The sequence below is a fragment of the Cataglyphis hispanica genome, chromosome 3 (assembly GCF_021464435.1).
Source record: "Cataglyphis hispanica isolate Lineage 1 chromosome 3, ULB_Chis1_1.0, whole genome shotgun sequence".
Classification (NCBI taxonomy): Eukaryota; Metazoa; Arthropoda; class Insecta; order Hymenoptera; family Formicidae; genus Cataglyphis; species Cataglyphis hispanica.
In genome coordinates this window covers 1,972,178-1,997,808 of record NC_065956.1, presented here as the reverse complement: position 1 = coordinate 1,997,808, position 25,631 = coordinate 1,972,178, and the positions used below count along the sequence as shown (strand labels likewise).

The window sequence follows — 25,631 nt, the reverse complement described above, 5'->3', positions numbered from 1 at the left end:
ATATATATATATATATATATATATATATATGCATGATGCAAATTTTTGCTAAAAATTATATTCTCATGAATCTAGAATTATATTGTTTATATGTTGCATTGATGATAACTTGAATGAATCAATCAATTTCTTTATCTCTTTCTGCATAAATGTTTCGTAGATAATGATAAAAAAAATTTATAAAAAATCTTATTACGTACAAATATTTTTATACGATTTAACATTAGAACACATTAGAATTTATTTTAGATATCGTATTTACACATATTGCACAGATAATTTATTATCTAAATCTAATGTTAATAAATTTATTTATAATAAATTATTTATACAATATGTGTAAATACGATATTTAAAGTAAATTCTAATGTGTTCTAGTGTTAAATCGTATAAAAAATATTTGTACGTAATAAAATTTTTTATAAATTTTTTTTATCATTATCTACAAAACATTTATGCAGAAAAAGATAAAGAAATTAATTGATCCATTTAGGATATCATCAACGCAACAAACAATATAATTCAAATTCGCAGAATATTAATTTTCTTGAGCAAAAGTTTGCGTCATATGTATACATATATATCTCTTTACAGTATTATTAACACACAAATATAGGTAGAAGAATTTGTTAATATAATTATATTCTAAATGTGTATTGTATAAAAAAAAAGTTTTATTGTATTTTTGTCTGAAGTCTCCACACACACGTACACACACATACAATAAAATTATGCACACACAGAGAGAATCACAATGCAATAATAAATCTTATATCATTAATATTGATCGCAATTATAACTATAATTATATTTTAATTTTACAAATAAAAAATTAATTTTAATTCCACGATTTTTTAAGATTTTTTTGGAAACACTAGCAATCTATAAGAGCTATACTATAAAACAGAATCTTTATAAATTATTTTAGTTCTTGATTAAATATGCGATTTGTATCAGTGCTGGAGAGATATATTTTAAAGAAAATACACAATCTTATGGTGTTTTCGAATATAACAGGATCAATTGCTCTGTGAGCGATTATTAACATTAATAATTTCGGTAATTTCATTGTCTCTTTATCAATAAAAACTTGAAGTCATAGTAAAATATAATGATTAATTGATCCGGATTGAATTAACCTGTTTATCCAAAAACGCCAATAATTATTTTAATTTTTTTTTTTGATAAAATTATTTAATTGTTCTTTAGATTGTGTATATAAAAAATTAATTTCTAATATAAAGACAAAAAGTCCTATAATAATTTTTACTAGTCTATAACAAATTGATCCGGTGTTTAGCTTAAGCAATCGACACTTTTAACAAGATATCAGCGATAAAAAAGTGAGATTTCTATATCTATGACCTGGCTTGGCACTGATTGGCCGGATAACAATGTATTTAACTTATCGCATTATCAGCGTTGTCAATGTTAAAACTGTTGAAGAAATTTTGCGAGTCGCATTCAGAATAGTCCATTTAGCGATCATACCCCAAAGAGTATAATACTTACTGCTACGTGAGACGGTCGCGATAAGATTAGAAAAAGCAGCGACATCGCGATACGTCGTTGCCTTATAAGGCGCCGAATTTTGGTCCGATAGTCTTTCAATAAAACTTTGCTTCTGCGGGGACGTGGCACCAACCCGCACGCCTCTTCATCTTTGATTAGCTTTAAGGTACGTTGATCTCATTAAAATCAAAAAAATTGAGTTTATGTAAAAAAAAATTAATCTTATTGCAAAAAAAAGATTTTTTATATAAAGGATTTTTTATATATATACAACGATTTGACTCTCGATAGCAATCTATTGCGATTGTGCTTACAGTTTTATTTTTATCAATTTATTAGCAAATTTATCGTACATTTAACATAGAACATTGGGAATTATATTTTAATCATAAAAATTAAAGTTTATTCAAATAAAAAAATCAAATTTATTAACTTTTTTTTTTTTATAAAGATAGAACTTATTTTTATTTCTATAGAATAATATATTATATTTGATAACAGAAATTTATAGCGCGAGCGGATATTTATTGAAATTGTATTTCTTAGTCGTGTAGTAAATAATTTAAATACCCATATGTAACATTTTTTCCTCTATTCGTTTCTTTTTATTTTATTAAATTCTCATTTAATTTAAACAAAAATAATTATCAAACATCATCAATAAATTTCGAGAGAATCTTACTTATTATTATAAATATTTATTCAAATATTTTCCAAAGATCGATAATTATATATTTCTTTTTATATTATTTGCATCAAACACTATCGGATATGGACTTTTATTGCTACTTATTCATATTTTAATTATAACAAGGTGGATCACGCAAAATTCTTCCATTTATAGCAGATATGATGAAATGTCTGCTGGCGCTGATGCTTGCCCTGGCAACTTGCTGGGCAGGCAATCCTCTTTTGGAAAACATAGCTCCAGAATCCATTCAGGAAGTATCAGACGATTATAAATTGCCGAACAATGTCGTACCTACTCACTATACCATCGAATTAAAGCCGTATCTCGACAGCAAGAATGACAAGAATTTTACTTTTGACGGGAAGTCTACAATCAACCTCAAAGTTAGGAGTAATACTAGGACTATAGTATTTCATGCCAAACAACTTAAATTCGAAGAAAATATTTTATTGACGTATACAAATAAGAACGAAAAGGAAGAAAAGAATATTAAAATATTACATTTAACATCAAACCAGCAAAAAGATTTTGTAATTCTAACGTTGGGACAAGCAATAAATAGCGACATGCAAAATGTAACACTTTCTTTACGTTATAGTGGAGTGTTAAATAATGATTTACGTGGATTCTATAAGAGTTCTTACCAAAACGGAAATGAAACAAGGTAAAATAACAACATTGTGTAAAAATCTATTTAAATTTTCTTTAAGATTAAAATTCTTTTATACTAATATAAGCTTTATATTATATCTAAATTCAGAAAATCATTACAATGATTTCAAGTAAATGTTGCATTATCAACTTTCTAACTTTCTAACTTAAGTAATTTTTTTTTTATATAGATTTTCTAAAACTCTTTTGTAAGAAGAACCGAATGATTAATTCTTCTTATAGATATTAATATTTGTAGGTATTGGTATTTGTAGAACAAATTAAAGTTAATTCAAATTTTTACAAGTAAATTTAGATTAAAATAAATGTTTTTTTTTTAAACAAATAATTTTATTTTATAGGCACAAGCATATAAAATAAAATAGAAAATTATTCTTTGTAATAATGTGACCTTTTATATGTTACAGATGGCTCGCAACGACTCATTTCGAGCCAGTAGGCGCAAGACAAGCATTCCCATGCTGGGACGAACCTGCAATAAAAGCAACATTTAAGATTATTATCGATACTAGCCAGCTTAGTGAGGCTTATCATGTGGTCTCGAATATGCGCATAGATACTACAATTAATAATAAGACGACTTTCTTGCAAACACCAGAGATGTCTGCCTATCTCGTGGCTTTTGTAGTTTCGGATTATAAAAAGAACGGGAATGACACATTTGGCGTTTTGACAAGACCTAACGCGTTTAACAGCACAGAATTTGCATTAAAAATCGGGCAAGAAACATTGGCAGAACTAAATAAATTTACTGGCATTGATTATTATCAGTCAGCAAATGTAATGAAGATGGATCAAATTTCAATCCCAGATTTTGCGGCCGGTGCTATGGAGAATTGGGGTCTTGTGACTTATAGGTAATATTGATCAAAGATCGTTACTCGTAAAATGATCAAGAAAATGATTAAACTTCTATCTTCATTAATACAAAGTCCTTGCTTTATCTTAAACGCGCAAATTTCAAGCTTGCTTTATCTCCATCTTATCATATTACAATTCGCTAATCAATTCTGTATAGAAAATAAAAATTTTTATTACATATTTTTCATATTCTTTTTAAACAGATATATCGATTGTCAATATGTTCGATATGTCATTGTATACATTATATAATTTTTATTTTTAATCTCGCAAATTTTAATGCTTATAAACATCTTACTAGTGTATTAACAATAATGTGCTGTTTATTTTCAAGAGAATCTGCGCTTCTCTTCACCGAAAAGAAAACAACTACGCAAGATAAACAGAGTATAGCGACAGTGATAGCTCACGAATTTTCTCATCAATGGTTCGGTAATTTAGTAACTTGCGATTGGTGGGATTATATCTGGCTAAACGAAGGTTTTGCCACCTTCTTTCAATATTATACAACCGAACAGGTTGTCCAGACACTGGTAAGTATAAAAATAATATATATATATATATATATATATATATATATATATATATAAATTATAATAATATAAAAATTTTGTATGCACTACAAAAATTCAGGATATATTTAAATAGTTTAATTAAAAAAAAAGTATTGAACATATTAATAAAATCACATTTATAATAATAAAAGACATCAACGTTATAATCGATTTATTTTATATTATGCATTGTAATCAAAAAGAATAATGCATCATAAGATTATGGAATCGTAGACAATAAAACCGCTGACTAATTTAAATAATGTTATTTCAAATTACAGCTTAAGGAATCCTGGAGTCTTATGGATCAATTTGTTATCAAAAATTTACAAGCATCCGCATTCGTTGTTGATGCAACCACTAAAACTCGTCCATTAAATTCTCAAATCAATTCAAAAACCGCTGATCAAATTCAAAGTTTATTCGACGATATTGCCTACAAAAAAGGTAAGACAGTTTTTTTTTTTATTTTATCTTTAACAATGTAATGAAAGTAATTATCGTTATTCTAATTTATTTCATTCATAGGTGCTTCTATTCTCCGAATGTTGCAACAATGTTTGGGAGAAGATGTCTTCCAAAAAGGACTTCAAAATTATTTGACTATAAAGTAAGTCATAGATTATAATTAATTGCATATTTCTAATAGTGAAAAAAAACTTTTATAAATATTTACATTTATTAAACATTATAATTATTTTTAATAATTATACATGTATGTATTAATGTGCTAATTTAATACATTTTTATATGATGCATTTTTAAATGAACTTTACTGTTTATTTTCTATAATTATTATGTTAAATTCATTATGTTAATATATATTTAAATTTAATTAATTTAATTTTAAATAGTTATTAAAATGTGTAAAGCTATCAAATAATATTAAATACCAAACATATATATATATATATATATATATATATATATATATATATATATTTTGTATATGCATCATTCTAAAAATATATTTAGTAAAATAATAATAATTTTTTTTAAATTTTAGTAAATATAAATCTGTTAAACCGGAGGATCTCTTTGATGCTATCGAGAAAGATGATCGCGTTAAGAAAGTTTTACCAGATGGTAAAAAGCTTAATAATGTTATGGACAATTGGTTAAATAAAGCGGGATATCCTGTTGTTACGGTCGAGACCACGAATTTAACTAACAGAGTTAATCTAAAACAGGAACGATTTTACCTGGTGAAACCAGCGAAACAGGATACGACTAAATGGTACATACCCATCACTTACGTCACACAAGAAGCACCCAAAGATACAAAACAGTTGTGGATGAAACCTGAGTCTGCTTCAGTTTTTGTTGATAATGTGAACAATACACAATGGGTACTTTTCAATAAGAATCAGACAGGTACACATGCATTGTTATGCTATTGTTCAATTTTTACCGTCAGTATAAAACGATATCAATCATTAATTTGATTACTACAATAACTGATAATTGAATTGATTATTCAATTATATACATGTACATATTTTCTTTAGAAAAACAAAGAGAGAAAATAATGAAGATATTCTCGTAATTATAAAAATAGTTTGTTATTTACATTGCTTTTTTTAAAAATAATGAAACTTTTGTATGTTTTATATATCAAAAAAAAAATATTATTATTTAATTATTTAACAAAACATATTTGATATACATACTTTTCACTTTACTGTTGCCATTAATATTCTAATGTAATAGTAAAGTTGCATGAGTATGTGACAAATAGTATAAAAAAATATGATTTATTTCAAATTCATATTTGTCATAAGACTAGGTTTACAATCATCGTTATATAATAATATAGACAAATTTATCATAAAAACAACAACAAAAAAAACGTGCTACGAAAAAACGTGCCTGACAATATTATTTTGCAGGATATTATCGCGTCAATTACTATCCCGACAATTGGAAACTTCTTGCGAAATATTTAGAAACGAAAGATTATGAACATATAAGCCCCACTAACCGTGCCCAATTGATAGACGATGCATTAAATCTCGCACAAGCGGGATACCTAAGCTATGATAGCGCTTTGCAGATTACAAAATATCTGAATCAAGAAATCGATTACATACCATGGTATGCGGCTGTCAGAGCATTCGATTATCTGGACCGTGTATTACAGGGCTCTGAAATCCATGATAAATATCATGTAAGTTGAATATAAGGGGTACGCGTACTCTCGATCGCGTTACAAATCTTAAAGGTGCGAGAAAAAGATATTTGCGAGTGCCCTTTTTTTTCTCTCTAATACATCATTGAATTTCAGCATTATGTCGCTGAAAAAATACAAAAATTCGCAAAAGAAGCTAATTACACGCATCCCGAAGGTTTGCATGTGACGAAACTAAGCAAAGTACTGGCACTAGACGCCGCTTGTAAATATGGACTGAAAGACTGCGTAAACTTCGCTAAGGGAGAACTCAAAGCATGGTTAGAAACAGAGGAAAAAAAGTAAGTACAAATGTTGACCACAATTTAAATCTATAATTAATAATTTGTGAACCTATAATTACGATTACATTTGTTTTAAATAAAGATTTATATTTTCATTGCAAAGTCCCCGTACTAGTATAAGCATAATTTGTGAAATATATCATCTAATGATGCATTATAATATACAATATGTTTTTTTTTTCTTCCGATACAATTGTACGAAAGAAACAGTACAAATCTATAAATTCTCTGTTTTAAATGTTACATGTCTATATAAAGAAATAATTATAAAATATATAGTACGATAGTTGATGATTACTGGCCATGAATTTGTAGACTCTCACCAGACTTGAGAAGGGGAATTATTTGTGCCGGAATTCGAAATGGAGATGCAGACACGTGGAAAAAGACTTTCGAAAAGTATCAAAGCAGCGCAGATAAAGAAGAACGGAGTGATATTCTGAGTGGTCTTGGTTGCAGTACGTCCGAGGCGAATGTATACGAATTGCTCAACCCAACTATCGCAAACAATACCAAAAATATTTTCTCCGTGATGAATTCGATAGCTGCGGGTCACGCTAAGTCTTTCGATATTCTCCTAGATTTCATTAATAAACACATCGAAATAATCAAAGAGATGTGAGTTATCTTCTATTGCTTGTATATTTAACTTGGTAATACAATATCATGAATACAAATTAATAGTGTAATGCTTTCTTCACAGAGATGAAAATAACAAACAACTTCACGCTTTCCTTAATAAACTTGCCATAAAGGTTACAACTGATGAGCAATATTCAAAGGTAAATATTATTTTTATATGAGTATTGTGAGTATCTATTTTTTAATAGATAAACTTCATAGGCCTTATGTAACACACTTATACCTTTTTTTTCAAAATTTTAATCTATTATTTCAATTACGTTAGAAATGCCGATTAGAAATTATATAATAAATTAATTTTTATTATAATTTTTGCAATAATTTAATTAATATTTAATTAATAATTTATAATTTTATATCAAGAGTTAACGTTAAAAAAATCTTTTTCGAAGTTTTATATCGTTTTTAATTTGAACAGTTACGAACGCCATATATGAGGGGGAAGGGGGGACGTTAAAATACGATAATATATCTCTTGTGTAAATAAATTTTAATAATTAGAACCTACAAGTGGTTCCATTTCTATCTTGTCCTTGATCGCACTTATATCTTATCTGGAAATAGATTGATTAAATATTTCACAATTTCGAGAGGTATTGCATGACAGTAGCGTCATCAACTACGCACTATACTCTAAAAATCCAATAGCATCAATAGTCGATATTGATGGTTCTACAAGTTCTTTATATGAGAATATTTTTACATTTTAGCTGTCAGTGGCCGCCTTCATGCACTTACGAGAACTCGAAAAGTTTACAGGATTGACTCAGGCGGTAGAAAATCTTGCCTGGATTAAAACTCATCGATCAATAGTTCAGAAATGGATCAATGAAAATTATAAAGAAGAAGAAGGAAAAGAAAAAGAGGAAGAGCCAAACTCTGCAAGTTCCTTTACTCTGGCATCGTTCCTAATGATTATTCCAGTACTACTCGCACGATTCAATTGAGAAATCCAAATACAAAGTATTTTTTACAATTCACTATGATGTTGTAATGTCTCTAATCGATTGAGTTAAATTTGATTAAATCAATGTCCTGCAACATTCTTTTTCGATTCTTCTAATACTGATTTTATTGTTGAGACATTTTCGCACTTGATTTTATAAGTGAGAAAAAAATGAAATATCTCATACATGTATTATATTTTATCTCAACAGCTTCATGTTAATTGAGAAATATATAATATAGATTTATAATTTTGTGTGCATAATTATGTAAATATATTTACATATGCTGATCGCTATTTATATCACTTATATAATAAGTTAAACGTAATTTATAGTTATTTATAATCGAAATAAAAAGAAAAAAAAAAAGAGAAAAGATATTGATCTTTTTGTCAAATTTTAATAGATATATATAGAATTAAGACGTTTGCAGACATTTGAGATATTATTTTTATTTAATCATAAAAATATTGCAATAATTTGATTGATTGTTATTGTGCATTTTATATCGTTATAATTTAATGCCAAATTGTTTTTAATATAATTTTAATATTTAATGAAGAATTATTTATTTGTAGTATTACACTTTGGAAAATTAACAAAATGTTATTTTTGATATAAAATATGTAATTTATATAATAATAATAATAAAATAATATTTGTAACTATTTTATACATGAAATACAATGAATGAATAATATTCAAAAAATAGTAATAATAAAATAAGTTAAAAGTTTTATTGTCTTAGAAATAAAGATCGCTTTATTAATATTTTTTATGCTATCGGTATTTGTAAATTATAACTGACATAATTCATACCTCACCGCTTCATAATACAAAGGTTAATAATATAAATTATTCATTCAAATACATTTAAAATAACAATGGATGATTGTTAAACATTCCACAGTCATATCGAATATTATACAAGGTAATCAAATGTCACAAATAATGAAATTCATTTTGCTTTATAAGTAAAGACATTAATTTTGTTTTCGAGTAGTAAGGTGATAGTTATCTAACAGTGTAAAGCTGCTGCAGCATTTTGTGCAATCCGATTTCAAGGATTATTCGCGCAATCGTATAAATAGCGTACAGGTAATATTAATTGTATATACATTAGAAACACTAAAAAGTTGGTTACAATATTGATGAAAATTATATCAATATTTTACACATTTCAATGTTTGGATTTTCTAAAAAATTCAAATTTAAATATGATAATATATAATCAATATTTTTACTATGTACATGACAATAAGCGTTAGAAAGGGAGAAGTTTTCCATATAACATATTTGATATATCGTAGATTATGTCTATAAAAAAAAAACAACATATTGTCAATGTTCATTAAAAATTGAGCAATAAAACCGACGCATTGTAAATATATAGATCAAAATCATCCACATTTAGTTTAAATTTAGAACATATATATTTTTTTAAGAAATTGATAAGGCTCAAAAGTGAAAATCACAATTTTGAAATATCGTAGACATTTAAGAGCTAGAAGCCAGATACCTGATTACTGTGCATAAGGACATGAAATTTTCTTGGTCCTATACCAAGTATAATTAATCATCTCAATTCAAGATTTATAATAACCTCCTCTTATCCTCCTTGTGCAAAGTAATCAATTCTATAGAAAAATTATTTTCTATGAAACTGACGCACTACCATCTGTATCTGGCTCTTAGTTGCCAAAAATTTTAAAGTTGTGATAACTTTTTTTGTTTATTTCTTAAAAATTTATTAAAATTATTTTTGCTTTTTTTATCCAGAAACTAGGAAAAAGATTTGATCATTGCTCAAAAATAAAAAAAGATATATATCTCACACCGACGCAATACATGCATTATGCTCAGATATGAACATTTATTCAATATATAAAGAATCAATTCGAAAGGGTTAAGGAAATTTACGCATTACGTGCATTATAATTGCATGTAATATTACTTAGTTATTTTTTGATTGTTTATTAGAGCATATTTTAAACTATAAAATCGAGACAAACGAGGCAAAGACGACGATGTAAACTCATTCAATCTCGCTTTGTTAAAAATAAGAAAAATCGAAAAAATAGATTTCCACGTGAGATCAAACAAACTTTGATTCCCTCGAGTTCACAGTTCTTTTGACACCAATAGATATTTTGATTCGATATCCCTTCGGATTTATCTGGAACACGAAATTATAAAAGATATAAGTGTGAATCTCATCCCACACATGTAAAATAACAATCTGTACTTTATCCACAAATTTGCTTTTGTGCAAATTCGGAGTCGCTTGTTTCTTAGTATATCGAAGTCACTCACTTCGGTTTTCGGTCAAAAAATTACTCGAGTCACTCTCGAGTGTTCTGTAAATAATTGTATGTATTTTTTTTATGTAATTACATACTTGTGAAACATCGAATAAAAATGTCTTTGCTTAATATACATTAATATACGCGATTATTATACAGAATAATTTTTTATAGTTCACCGATTTTTCTATCGCAAACATCCATAATAGCTACATAAAATTTATTTGTATTCACGTAATCTTTCTCTCTCTCTCTCTCTCTTTTGAATGCAATCTCTTTCTTTTTAATGCAATGACAAAAATATTGAAATTGCTGTAAAAAAGTTTATATTATATTATTTTTCTTCTAATAATTCTAATAATTTTCTTCTAATAATATTTGTGCAGATTGTACTTGAAAGGAGAATTGGCATGGCAACTCTGAAATTGTTAATAAATATTAGCCTAATATTTACTATTACTTTAGCTCTTCTTGTTGACAAAAATTCGAGCAATGATTCGCATATTAATTATCGTTTACCGGACAACGTAGCTCCGGTACATTACAATATTAAGCTAATACCGTATATTGAAGAAGGTAACTTTACTTTTGACGGAGAATCAAGTATCAACATCACAATTCATCGTACAACGCAAAACTTGAGTTTGCATGCACTGGAATTAACAATAGATGAAGCAGCAACATCGTTGCTCGACAATGATCGCATTGTTTACATGCCGGCAACATATAATTACGACAATATAACACAAATCTTAGTTCTTCATTTTAATGACGAGCTATTACCTGGAAATTATACTTTAAAGATGCGATATGTCGGTATCCTAAACAATGACTTGGAAGGCTTTTTCAGAATATCTTATACCAATGAAGAAGGAAATAAAGTGTAAGTAAATATCATCATTTAAAAGTTCTTTCTAATATTCATATATTGTTCTTCTAACATTATTTATTATTATTATCTACTATACTATTTGCTACTTTTGCCATCATCATTGTTATAATGTGCCAAAATCCTTAACTCACATAAAATATAAAACTTAATAAATTGCTTCATGTCATAATTTGATAATTGCACATATATATATATAATATTTTAGAAAGATATTTTTCTACACATTATGCATTCCTATTGAAGTAATAAATTTTCTTACATTTTACATTTTTCTCAAATAACAGAGAGTGAATATTTACTTAGAATATTTTTTTTTCTAATTGTATCTAAAAAAAAATTTTTCGAAGACAGTTGTATGTTGCATAATTATGTTTAATTATTGTAACAAAATAAGATTAACAAATTTTTGAAGACGTACACGCATACGCATTTTAAGAAATTTCATCCTACGAAAGCGTTAATATAATATGTCATATTCAGACTCTACGAGTATGTCACGTACTATTGTCATGAAACATGAGTCATGAACCACATTTACGTTTTCCAATCATTTCACTCATCCTCATCCGCAGTAACGGAAAATTTATCAGAAGCGTGTCATTGAAATGTGGTAGGTGGTTGGCCACATCGCATTTCGAGGCAACTTTGGCGCGACGAGCTTTTCCATGTTGGGACGAGCCGGCATTAAAAGCCACTTTCGATATCTCCATAAAACATCATCGAAATTACACAGCTCTATCAAATATGCCGATACGAGAACGATCGGACGACGAAGACGGCACAGTGTGGACGCACTTCGATACGACTCCTATCATGTCAACTTATCTCGTGGCCTTTGTAGTATCCGATTACGTTCATGTGCCTAATGAAACTGAGACGGTCAATGTGTGGTGTAGATCGAAATTGGTGCCGCACACAAAATTTGCACAAGAAGTTGCCGAAAAATCTGGACGGCTATTAACAGAATATACTAATAGCACCGATAAAGTTCCGAAAATGGATCACGTAGCGGTCCCAAGATTCAGAGCTGGTGCCATGGAAAATTGGGGACTTATTATTTATGTGTAATATATATATATGTTAGAAAAATGCAAATAGAATAACGCATATCTATATCAGACCTCCTCTTGCGTCACATAAAATTGAAAATTCTTATTATTTTTGCCAAATTATTAATTCTACATATTTTGTGTTGAATATTGTAACTGTAGATTTTGCGAAAGAATAGATTAGAATAGACTATTTTTAATAATTGGAAACTGTGACTATTATTTGTTTCACTTTATAAAATAACAAAATTATTTTCTTGAAAAAAAGTAGCCTTCAAAACTTTTGGTTAAAAATTTTTTTATTAAACAATTTTACTAAATAATATGCAAAAAAAGAATAAAAATATAATCAATTTTTATTTTGGATTAAATGAAAGAAAGATATAATTAAAAAAAAATTATATATAGATATATATAACAATACAAAAACTCTTTACTTTAAATAATCATATATAAACGTTAGATATATTTAATTATAAAGCACGTTCAACTGAACATAATTGCATTATTTATAATAATTTTTAGCGAATCATATTTTATATACGATGAAAGTTCTGACACGATATCTACTAAACGACAAGTAGCTATGACAGCAGCACATGAAATGGCACATCAATGGTTTGGCAATGTAGTCAGTCCATTATGGTGGTCTCATGTATGGTTAAACGAAGGATTTGCGTCGTTCTTCGCAGACTATATGCTCAATCAGGTAGATTTATTATTATAAGTTTTGTTTCGCGCTTTTTATATTTTACTATTAAATTTAAGTATAATATAATACAGTTAAATCATTTACGGTTTTACATATTCAAAAAAAAATGCATCCTCAATAATTGTAGATTAAGATAATTTAAGAATTTAAAACATGTTTCTTCAAATATATTTATATTATTATATATCGTAGTAACTGTCATTCTATCATTAATTTATAATATTAAATTGATTTTAATTTATTTCGATTGATTTGAAGTTATAACTCTTATATTTCTAGATTTTCGAGGATTGGCGAGTAATGGAATACTTTGTTGTTAAGACTCAACAAGCAGCTCTTCATATCGATATTGCTAAAAATATGAAGCCTATTACATTAGAAGTGAACAGCCCAAAAGAAATTGATTCACTCTTCTCTTATTCCAGTTACGGCAAGGGTAAGATTCAGTAAATAAATCACCATCCTTCATGAATATAAATGATCAAAAACAATAGAAGAAAAGTAGGAGAAATTTGTTAAAATATATTCTTTTAAATCATAAGAATTGATTTTTTCATTAGCTATGTTCATTAATATATGAATGGTAACATATTATTTTATTATATCAATTATGTTTGTATGTTATTCACATTGCAGCACCCGCTATATTGCGTATGTTGCAACATATAATTACCGATAAAGTATTTCGGAAGGGTATTATTAAATATTTGCACACGCAGTGAGTAATATATTTATCTTTTTTCATCTTCGCTAAGTTGCCTGTATAAAAATCTGTTAATAAAATATTATACAGTTAAAATTATTTTTTACATTTCTCAATGAATAATGCAACAACTTAACCATTACGATAAAAAATTTTATTATTATTAAATATTTTGATTTTTAAATTAATAAAAATTTTCTAAATTTGATAAATGAATATATTAGCATTACAGATAATTTCTAACAATTTTAATGAACATAATTCTCATCTTTCTTAGTTAAAAATAAAAATAAATTAATATTACAGTCTGAATGCTTCAAATGTATAACATTCGACAATTAATTATGAATTAATTTACTTGTATAATTATTATTCTCTTAACAAATCTATCTTCTATTTCACAATTTAGTGAATTCAGTTCGGCTACTTCGGATGACTTATGGAATGCTTTGCAAGTAGTCCTAGATGAATCGGATGTTGCGCATAATGCCTATAGATTGAAAGAGGTAATGGATACCTGGATAAAACAAAGGCATTTTCCTGTGGTACATGTGACCCGAAACAATGACACCAATGAGATAATAATAACACAAGAACATTTCCGCCCAGACAATAAAAATAAACACATCGATGATGATAAATGGTGGATACCGCTGACTTTTGCTACGCAAACAAATCCTGATTTCTCTAATACTTTGCCCACTCATTGGCTAAGACCGCAAGATCAAAATATAACCCTTACTGGAATTGATTCAAATGATTGGATTATTGTTAATTTACAACAAATGGGTGAATATTTATACTCGACATTAATCTAAATTTTAAAATATATATATTTTTTTATTATATTTTAAAAAGTAATTAATAATTTTGTAATCAATGATATATAACCAGAATTTTCATAAATTTTTTTATTTTTATTTATTTTCTATATATTTTCTATATATATATATATATATATATATATATATATATATATATATTTTATTTACAATTTATTATACAATAAATTTTCAACACATATGTATAAGTATATAAGAAATGTAGAAATAAAAAAAAAATAATTTTTAATAAAGTAATAAGTTTTAGAGTATGTAATTTATAATATTTAATTTTGCGATAGGATATTATCGTGTTAATTATGATTATTTAAATTGGCAAAAAATTGCAAATTATCTCAAATCTGACAATTATACAAAAATTCATGTGGTCAATCGTGCTCAAATCATCGATGACGCTTATCATCTTATGGTGGCAAATCAATTTGATATCTTGAAGTTTCTGGATCTCATTAGCTATCTACGGCAGGAAACAGATTTCATAGCATGGTATCCTATGTTTGAAATATTAGAAATTACAGACGATTTTTACAATTTTCCAGAAACTGAAGTTTTCAAAGTAAGTAGCAATATAATTACTTGAAATAAAAATATGTATAAAGTAATATACATAATTGGGCAAAGTAGGGGATTAATAAAAATACTTATTTTTAAATAAATTTAAATACATACGCATATCATAATTATATTAATCACAAACTGATAAAAAATCAATATTATTTTATGATTTTTCCAGTCATACATTCTCGAAATTTTAGATGGACTTATTAACAACGTAGGATACGAAGAAGATCCTACTGAGGACGATTTTACGAAACTTAAAAGAAGCAAAGCTTTAAAATGGGCATGCATTTTTGGTCATTCTACGTGCAAAAGAATGGCCACTATAAATCTGAATAAACATTTAGCAGATCCCGAAAAACATAAGTAATTTTTTTTATTCATTAAATCTTAATTAGTTCTAATACATTAATAATACATTAATAATAACTGCAATATTCAAAATACTAGCAAATTAAATGGAAAAACCAATAAACAAAAGCCAAAGCGCAGTTATTAATGCGCAAATTTTTTATTATTAAATTTTAGTAAATATACATTAAAAATGTTTTAGATTATTTTTTTGGTCCATCTTCAGTATTAATAACAAAATAAAAATTAATTTTGTTAAAAATCATTAGAATAGATTTAAAATTTAAATTCTTAAACATTTGTTATAAATAATATTACTCTATCATATCAATCGATTGGTCAGCATCCTATTGACAATTTGTACCATGATAAATTTATTAAAAAATTTGTTCATATTATGAACCGATTTTGTATCAGTGTTTTACGTAACGAGATCGACAACACATTCGAGCTTGACATATACACGCGTTTAAAATTATCCATCATTTATATATCTTCCGACTAACGTATGTAATTCATTTTTTTCTAAGCATAAGTCTCTCCATTTCTATTTCACCGGTGAACTGTGCTGAGACTTGATAAGAAACTGAATTGACTACGTCACAAACAGTGATTCTCGGTCAAGAGAAAAACACAAATTTGTTATTTGATTTGCCTTTAAAAGATAACGATACATAAATCTTCATTCTAACAATATTCAATCTTTGACAGACACCACAAAGACCTTCTTGCTTAAACCAATTGACACCGAACTAAATGTGACCACAATTTTGTAAACAGTTCATTAACTTATATCTTACTGACATCTCCTTATATCTCCTATATATCCAAAGCTTGTTACAATTCGATGATAATTTTTGCTTGCCTGTAATAAATAATAAAAGACTAGAAATGATTAAGAATAAAAATTATGAATATAGAAATGATTAAGAATATTGAACGCAACATTAGAATATTTTCAGGGCAATAAACAAATCATCATCAATAAAACTATTTTGTCCCAATAATTAATAAATTGATAAATCACACCTTTACAAAATCCATAATGGATAAACAACTTCAAGTACCAAACTTTAACAAGAGTGGTATGATAAATTCAAAAATGGCCGAACAACATATTTTCTTTGAATTTGAAAGATAAATGACACAAAATCTGAAGGAAATGTATTATTAAAAATTAATATATAGAATATTATACATATACAAACATATTAGTTCTTTTATTATATGTTGTAGAATTTCGCCAAATTTAAGAGAATGGACATATTGTAGTGGCTTGATGGAAGCAAACGCTTCTACTTGGAATCAGTTATTGGATATATATATAAATAAATCAGACAAAGAGGTTTTAAAATACTTGGCTTGCACTGAAAATCCTGATATTATAATTAATTTTTTTGATATATCTACATCGAACAATTCAATAATACAAGATGAAGATTACTATAGAATTTATTCTTATATTATTTATAAACATGCTAAATATAATAAAATAACCGATTATGTGTTAGCAAATTTAAACAAAATTGTTTCAAGGTATAGTTAATAACATCTTTCATATGAATTAATTTGAATATAAACATATTGTCTTTTGTATTTATTCATTATGAATTTTTTAATTTTTTTGCAGAAATTACGATTTGAATGATATATTAAATGGCATAATTTTCCATGTATACTCTAATGAACAACTTGACAAGGTAAATTTTATTATTTTAAATTTTACATTTTTATTTATTTATATTTAAATTTATTTATCTCTATTTTTATCAAAAATTATAGATTTTAAACTTTTTCGATAAAAAGAGAAAGAGAAAGAGAGAGAGAATGTCATTGTTATTAAAATTTCATAATTTAAATAAAAAAATATATAGTTTTATTAAATATAATAATATACTTTAAAAGATTTGAAACACATATGCAATAACAGATAAAAGACCATAATTTATTTTGAACGGTAGCAATACTTATATTTTTCTGTATGTTTTATATACTGATCTGTTAGAAGTTAGAGAATTAGTTTTATATGAAATGCTGACATATTAAACTAAAGCTATTGTATCGTGCTTATACACCATAAGTCATTAAATTTTTAATAAATATAAATATAATTTGTTTCTAGATATGCAAATTTGTAAAAAATGAATTGGAGGAGAAAGTATTCGAAGATATTGAAAACAAGATAAAACATCGCAAGATTCAATTATTGGACAAATTTGCCTTATTTCGGTCACCTATAATACAAGAATAAAATTATAAAAAAATTACAAACAGCCAATATGGCAATTTTGCAAGACAGATACGCATGTTTATCTATTCTTAATATTAATTTGGAACTTATTAACAATTTTTCCTACTTTCTGAGATCGCATATAATAAAGTTATAAATAAATTGAATCGTAACTTATATATATGTGTATAATTGTATCAAATATATTATATAATTGTATCAAATATATTATATAAATTTTTAAAATTGAATTTTTACATTATTATATCTTTAATATATATAATATATAATATTGTATATATAAATGTATAATCGCCTAGAGATTTATGCAACTACTCTCTATGTCAAAGGGCTCGGATTTAAATTCAGCCTGAAACATCGAATATATTCGATCGCTATCTTTCTGGAGACCAATGGCAAACCATCGAAAAAAACTATCTCTTACGAAAATCTGGTCGTTCGAAACCGCCATTAAACTGTAGATTCTATCTACATATTGTATTAGAAATTGCTCGTTGATATTTTCAATTAATATGTTTAATTATTTTATATTAATTGTAAAGATTATTTTATAACACAAGTTATAATATACTTTAGAAGGCTCCATATTTATTAAGACTATTTATTCTAAAAATAATCTTAAATTTGTAAGATACGAGTTATTTAATGATTACTCTTATTTTTACTAATGCAAATATTGGAACATATATATATATATATATATATATATATATATATATATATATATATATTTATAAATCATATCATAAGTTATATTTGATAAAATTATTTGCATTGCTTCTTCAAAAGAATCATTCTTTATTAGCGTTAAACGCTGCTGGAAATTATAGCAAAGGGGTTTATAAATGGGCAAACAAAGTTGTCACGGCTAGTTGAATAGTTACTACTGTGACGGAATCTTATACGTCTAATAACGTAAGTACGCAAAAAAGACTTGAATTAGTAAGAAATATCCGTTTATATAAATTTAAAAACTTAAAGTAATATTGACTTGCCAAAAATAAATATAAGAGAACCAAACATGACAAATTGTCAATATTTTAAAATCTTTAAATTTTAAAAACTATTTATTTTAAAATTATTGACATTTCAATGTCGAGGATAATATTACGTATTCTAACATAACTGAAAAGAATCGAAGCAATAATATTAATATTCGGGAATAATGTAATAATATTATTCATAAATAATGATGTTACTCGCACGATTCTTCAGTTATAGTTGTGCTAGAATACGCAATGTTGTTCATCACACTGAGATGTCAAGAGTTTTAAATAAAACGCCTTTAAAATTTATAAAGTTTATATATATATATATATATATATATATATATATATCTTTATTTAAAAAAATATTACAAATATAAATAGCTGTGTGTATCAATAAATCAGTATGTTTTAAGTATTTATAACGTTAAACTTAATTAAAGTTATTTTTATTTTTCTAAGTAAGTTGTTATTTCTTCATGAAAATTATGTGATTGAACTTAACCCTGAACTTGATACCCATCGCTATTGCTTAATATGCTTAATCCGCTTGATTGATATATAACTACATTGGTTTATGACAGCGGAGATTATACTCGTAAAATGTTATAGTTTTTTATATTATATATAAGTTGATAATAAAATTCTTTTTTTCTAAATTCGCGAGATATGCACATATTTTTCACAAAATATTAAATCTTAAATGTAATAAATTCTCTCTCTCTCTCTCTCATCTATTTTCACCTGGTTTTAAAAAGTATATAAATATAATAATATAAAATAACATTGTATATAACAATAAGATTTTTGCTTTTCTTATTAATAGTATATATCTTATTGTTGAACATAAAATATAAAATATTTATGTCGCAAAAATGTGGCAGCTGATCTAAGAACACGTTGGCATGTGAACATAAACTTATTATAATGAACAAAAAATTCTCTTTCTTCTTGTTCTCTTTCATCTCTTACAGATTTTTATTTCAAAAGAAATAAAAAGAATTAGATTTTTAATTATTACATAGACTAGAATTAGATATTTAATTATTTTATGTTTACAGAATGCTGTTGTACACATTTATCTGCATATACATCTTTACGTTTATCGAAGCAGACACTGCTATCATTCCAGAATCAAATGATAAAGAAATAAATTATCGGTTACCTGGTCACACAAAACCGCTGTTTTACGACATTAAATTAAATCCGCACCTCGAGCCAGACAACTTTATGTTTGATGGCGAAGTACTTGTCTCCATAAAGATTTTGAGCAGCACAAGAACTCTTATGCTGCATACAAAGGAATTGATAATAGACGAAAATGCAACTTTCTTAAAGACCGCAGATGAATTCAATTTTTACATTCCTACTACGCACCATCATAACAATCTAACAGAAATGTTGAGCCTTAAGTTCGACGAGAATCTACTTACCGGATATTATATATTATATCTAAAATTTACTGGTATACTAAATGATAGATCATGTGGATTCTACAGAAGTTCTTATACCAATGATGCAAAAAATACGGTGTAAATAAAATTATACTTATTCTTCACGTTACTTATTTTAAATTTAGATATAGAAAAAGAATAAATAACGATAAAGTATAAATGAAAAAAATACTCAAATAAAAAAAAAATAATTATATCATTTAATAAGATAACTAACTTATTTAATTTAATTAATAAGAATTGAAATTTTTTTATAGATGGTTTGCTGCGACAAATTTCATGGCAACTTACGCGCGCGCAGCTTTTCCCTGCTGGGACGAGCCGGCGCTAAAAGCCGTTTTTAAAATTGCCATCAAACATCATACTAATTACATGGTTCTTTCGAATATGCCAATCTGTAAAAAGTCAAAAATCGACGAGAATGATGGAAAAATATGGACGCACTTTGAAGAATCGCCTGTCATATCAACATACCTAGTCAGTTTCCTAGTCTCCGATTTTCGTAATATAAGAAATTCCGATGGAACCATCAACGTCTGGGGAAGAAATAATATAATTTCCTTAGCGAGTTTTGCCCACGAAGTTGCTCAAAAAGCGGCGATCGAATTGGAAAGATACACCAATCATAGTTCCGTTCGGGTGGCCAAAATCGATCATGTTGCGCTTCCTGGTCTTTCTGATAAGGCAATAGAAAGTTGGGGACTTATCACCTACAAGTAATGCTATGATACGTGCATATATTACATGCGTAAGCATGTAGTAATATATACAAGAAAAGTAAAACACATTGCGATACATTAATTATTAATGACATATCAATAATATATCTTCTATATGCTTTAAATGCAAAAAAAAAAAATATATTTACCTGAATAAATTTGACATTTGAATAATTTTATACAGATACTAGACGATACTTAAACAAATTTTTATCTCAATATTTATATAGACAGATATATCTTCGATAAAAATACGATTTATTTTACATTTATCTAACATTTTACTCATGTATGATATACGTATATCGTAGCCTCAGAAATATTCTCAATTTTTACTTCTATATATAACATCTACACATTTTTATTTATTTATTTTTTATTATAGAGTAGTTTAATTAAACAATATATGATACATAATTATTTTGATAATTAGAAAAATTATGAAATTCCATGTATACATATAGGTATAACGCATATTATATATACGATCTACAGGGAAACTACGATACTGTACGATGAAGATAGTAGTCCAATTGATAAATTATGTACAATTGCGACCAATATCATTCATCAGACGACCTATCAATGGTTCGGTAATACTGTTAGTCCGACCTGGTGGACGCATATATGGATAAACAAAGGATTGACTGAATATTTCACGTATCATATTATTGACAAGGTAGGAATTGATAATTTTATTGCAATAACTTTTATACCGCAATTGAAATTGACATTTATATATTGTATATAAATTGTGCAAAATTAATTTTTACGTTTAGATATATAAAGATTGGCAACTTGTAGAATTGTCAATATCAAAAACGTTGTTTTGCAAACTTATAATCAACAGTATGGAATATGTACAACCTCTTAATTTAGAGCCTAATACACCTGAAGAAATTAATTCAAAATCATCTGTATTAGGTAAAGGTAACATTTAAAAAAAATCAAATTAAATTAAAATTTATAATTGAAAGCTATTTTATTCATAATTCCTTTTTTTTTAATAATAAGAAGCATAATTATTATTTTAGCCTTTCCGCTTCTACGGATGCTCTCACATTGCCTATCCGATAATGTATTCCATACGGGAGTTGTTAAATATTTTGAAAAGCAGTTAGTAAAATATTGCACTTTTCTTTGTATATAATAGATATAATTAGATATATTTACAACAAATAAATTTCTCAATTAGACTTTTAAAATAACTATTGTATAATATTAACACTAAGGAAGTTATTAATACAGTATGGCTATTAATTATTTGGTCTTTTCTCTTTTTCTTCCTACTAATTATCATAAATAATACAATAAATATAATAAAAAAAACATTACACATTAAATTATATAATAATAAAAAAATTTACATTCTATTATGTTTGATGAAAATAAGTAAAATTTGTTATAAGAATGTTTTATATATATGTATTATGGCTTCCTATATTATAGAATGATCTGTCATAAAATTCTAACAGATAAAATGCTGATAGACAACTATAATATACTAATAAAAATTCTTAGCAAATATGGTGTAGCCAATGTTGAAGATTTATGGAGTGCTCTGCAAGATGCATTTGATGAATCAGCGATGCCTGAAAATAAATTCAAAATTCAAGAAGTAATGGACACTTGGATAAGACAGAAAGGATATCCATTTGTAACAGTGATTAGAGATCAGTCCAAAAAAATAAAAATTACACAGGAATATTTTCGACCAGATGAAAAAGAGAGGGCATGTAATAACACAGCTACTATAAACCAGAAATGGTGGATTCCAATCAATTTTGCGTCTCGTACAAATCCGGATTTCTCGACAACTTTAGCCACGCATTGGTTATCACCAGAAGTTGAGGAGCTTATAATCGAAGATATCAATCCGCAAGACTGGATCATTGTTAACATTCAACAAACTGGTAAAAGAATCTTGTTTAAAAATTTATTTGCTGCTACTACTAACACATATATTAACTATATGTTTATTTATTATTACCAATTAATAGATTTATAAAAAAATATTACTAAAAAAAAATACTATAATTATTATAAAAAGTTAAAATGTGTTAAGATTGTATAATTAACCATATACATATTTACATCTATATATCGATCTATATTAAATTATATTTAAATTATATTTTTGTAAGTCTAAAAATTATCTAAACTCTATAGAAAGGTAGTAACTAATTAGACATTAATTTAAATATTTAGTATTTGATAACATTACATATATAAATTTTAATGCAAATGTATTAATGCAGGTTTCTACCGCGTAAATTATGACCCAACAAACTGGTTAAGAATCGCTAACTATTTGGATTCCGAGAATTATACGAAAATACATGTATTAAATCGCGCACAAATAATCAGCGATGCAAGTTATCTCATGTTGTCGCATAAACTAGATCCCAGAATTTTTATGGACATAACAAAATATTTGCGACGTGAAACTAATTACATAGTATGGTTTCAAGTGTTTAAAAGGTTGAGTAAGATTACTAAATTTTTCCTCTTCAATGAAGGAGAAGAATTGTTTAAAGTAAGTTATGATATTTTATTTTTTACAAGACATCTTTTACTCTAAGATTATTTAAAGTAAATTATTAAAATAATTAATTTTAAAGTAAATTATTAAAATAATTATTTCAAAATTAATTCTAAATTGTTGAAAAGATACTATATCATCTTTTGAATAAAACACGCGTCGCTAATTATGTCTGTAACAATAGACTATTTTTAATACACTCTAAGTCATAATTTATATTATGAAATTAATCAAATTTATGTAATATTTACAGCCATATGTTTTAGATTTGATGAATAATATTATAGAAACTGTAGGTATACAGGATCATCCAAATGATGATTATTTCACAAAAGTAATAAGAGATGCAATTCTTAAAGACACATGCTTTAACGATCATCCTTTGTGCTTACGTGAAGCCCATGCTCAGTTAATCAATTACTTGGAAAATCCAACGCTCGCAAATACGTAACTATGAAAATCATTTGATTTTAAACAAAAAAGTTACTTGTTAAAGATAACAAATAAAATATATAATATTGCTTTTCTTATATAAAAAATTCTGTTGTAGTGCTTTATTTCAGAAGAAAGAGTGGATATTTTGTAATGGAATAAAGCAGGCAAATGAAACTATTTGGAACAAATTGTTGTTTTATTACATTAACACAAATAAGTCTGAATTTACATTATACTATCTTGGATGCTCCAAGAATTTGACTATTATCAAGAAATTTTTAAACATGACCATATCGGAAGATTCGCCAATTGCGAAGAAAGATATTCTTTATGTTATCTATTCCACAATATTTGGATATTTCCCAAATATAACGCTAGACTTTATTATAAATAATTGGAATAAACTTGCAACTATGTAATAATAATTTTATATTTAATATTTTGAAAGCTGTGCAGATACTTTTCATCACAGAATATCAGAAAAATTTGAAAACATTAAAATTATTTTTTTATTTTTATCTGTGATTTAGAAGAAATGCACAACTTTTTAGACAAGTTATGTAAAAAACATATTTATTTTATTATAAGTCTCTAACATATTGAATTTCTTATTACAGTTATCGTTATGCACGTAACACGTCACGTGATTTGGCGGATTTATTTTCTCATATTGCTCATGCTATTTATACTAAGAAACAAATTGAAAAGGTACAAATTTCACAAATAGATAATAAAAAATATAAGTGTGTTATGGGATATTCTTATAAATTTATATTTAAACTATTTAAAATGTTTTCTACATTTTTTACATTGCAATTGTTTATTATATAAACAATATATATATATATATATATATATATATATATATTAAAATTATTATTTAATTTTTGATAATATTTTTCCTCATAAAATTATTTAAATATATTTTGGGAAAAAAGCTAAAACATACTTGCATACATAGTATATATTTAAATATTAATAATGTATATGCAATTATATAGAGATATTTGCATAATATTTAATATGCTAAAGTAAGAATATGTTTAAAAAAATTTTTTTCAGATAAAAGCATTCCTGGGCAAACTTGAAGTGGAAGTTCCAGAAACCATAATGCAACGAGAACGGAATATAGAGATGATGGAGACAATAATAAAAAAAATTTGCTTGTGGTTAGAACAGAGAAATTTAAACTTATCTACAAATAGTACATCGCAAGATATTCGTTAATTGAACAATAATGTGACAAATGTCATAATTAATGTCATAAATGTCATAATTATAAACAATAATATGACATTTATATATAACATATAATATAACATTACGCTAGAATCAACTTTATATATTATAAAATAATTAGATAATAATTAATTAGGTAATAATTAAAATGGTCAATAATTGAAAACATATGCGTTACTATATATCATATATATGTATAATTATAATCTATTATGAAATTTTTATGTGTAGTAATAAAAAATTG

At 26.2% G+C, this 25,631-nt stretch overlaps 2 protein-coding genes across 3 annotated transcripts; both read left to right on the top strand.

Annotated features, from left to right (window-relative positions):
- The first annotated feature begins 1,456 nt into the window (after positions 1-1,456).
- LOC126859403 (aminopeptidase N-like) lies at positions 1,457-18,242 on the top strand. Its single transcript, XM_050610683.1, has 23 exons — positions 1,457-1,678; positions 2,327-2,867; positions 3,283-3,732; positions 4,071-4,269; positions 4,572-4,737; positions 4,819-4,900; positions 5,297-5,664; positions 6,180-6,457; positions 6,575-6,759; positions 7,078-7,380; positions 7,466-7,544; positions 8,115-8,342; positions 11,041-11,537; positions 12,161-12,610; positions 13,121-13,304; positions 13,587-13,743; positions 13,944-14,025; positions 14,420-14,799; positions 15,134-15,408; positions 15,586-15,776; positions 16,998-17,297; positions 17,392-17,461; positions 17,884-18,242. Exons 2-23 carry the CDS (start codon positions 2,362-2,364, stop codon positions 18,010-18,012), a joined length of 5,559 nt encoding a protein of 1,852 aa, XP_050466640.1. The 5' UTR covers positions 1,457-1,678; positions 2,327-2,361; the 3' UTR covers positions 18,013-18,242.
- A 635-nt stretch (positions 18,243-18,877) lies between these two features.
- Positions 18,878-25,631, top strand: LOC126859334 (aminopeptidase N-like). Of its 2 annotated transcripts, none has more exons than XM_050610470.1 (12): positions 18,878-18,927; positions 20,060-20,530; positions 20,710-21,168; positions 21,667-21,850; positions 21,951-22,095; positions 22,206-22,287; positions 22,693-23,084; positions 23,430-23,707; positions 23,967-24,160; positions 24,264-24,563; positions 24,766-24,856; positions 25,211-25,631. In XM_050610470.1, exons 2-12 carry the CDS (start codon positions 20,061-20,063, stop codon positions 25,373-25,375), a joined length of 2,760 nt encoding a protein of 919 aa, XP_050466427.1. In that variant the 5' UTR covers positions 18,878-18,927; position 20,060; the 3' UTR covers positions 25,376-25,631. The 2 variants fall into 2 exon arrangements, with proteins under 2 accessions (XP_050466427.1, XP_050466426.1); XM_050610469.1 differs by having other exon boundaries at positions 21,951-22,101.

What these genes read in the sequence shown, in the direction of transcription:
- LOC126859403 (XM_050610683.1), top strand. Translation starts at nt 2,362, where the DNA reads ATGATGAAATGTCTGCTGGCGCTGATGCTTGCCCTGGCAACTTGCTGG. An exon ending in TTAGAAACAGAGGAAAAAAA is followed by an intron (nt 6,760 to 7,077) that starts GTAAGTACAAAT and finishes ATGAATTTGTAG; the next exon opens with ACTCTCACCAGACTTGAGAA. An exon ending in TTAAACAAAATTGTTTCAAG is followed by an intron (nt 17,298 to 17,391) that starts GTATAGTTAATA and finishes ATTTTTTTGCAG; the next exon opens with AAATTACGATTTGAATGATA.
- LOC126859334 (XM_050610469.1), top strand. Translation starts at nt 20,061, where the DNA reads ATGCTGTTGTACACATTTATCTGCATATACATCTTTACGTTTATCGAA. An exon ending in TGTTAACATTCAACAAACTG is followed by an intron (nt 23,085 to 23,429) that starts GTAAAAGAATCT and finishes GTATTAATGCAG; the next exon opens with GTTTCTACCGCGTAAATTAT. An exon ending in CTAAGAAACAAATTGAAAAG is followed by an intron (nt 24,857 to 25,210) that starts GTACAAATTTCA and finishes AATTTTTTTCAG; the next exon opens with ATAAAAGCATTCCTGGGCAA.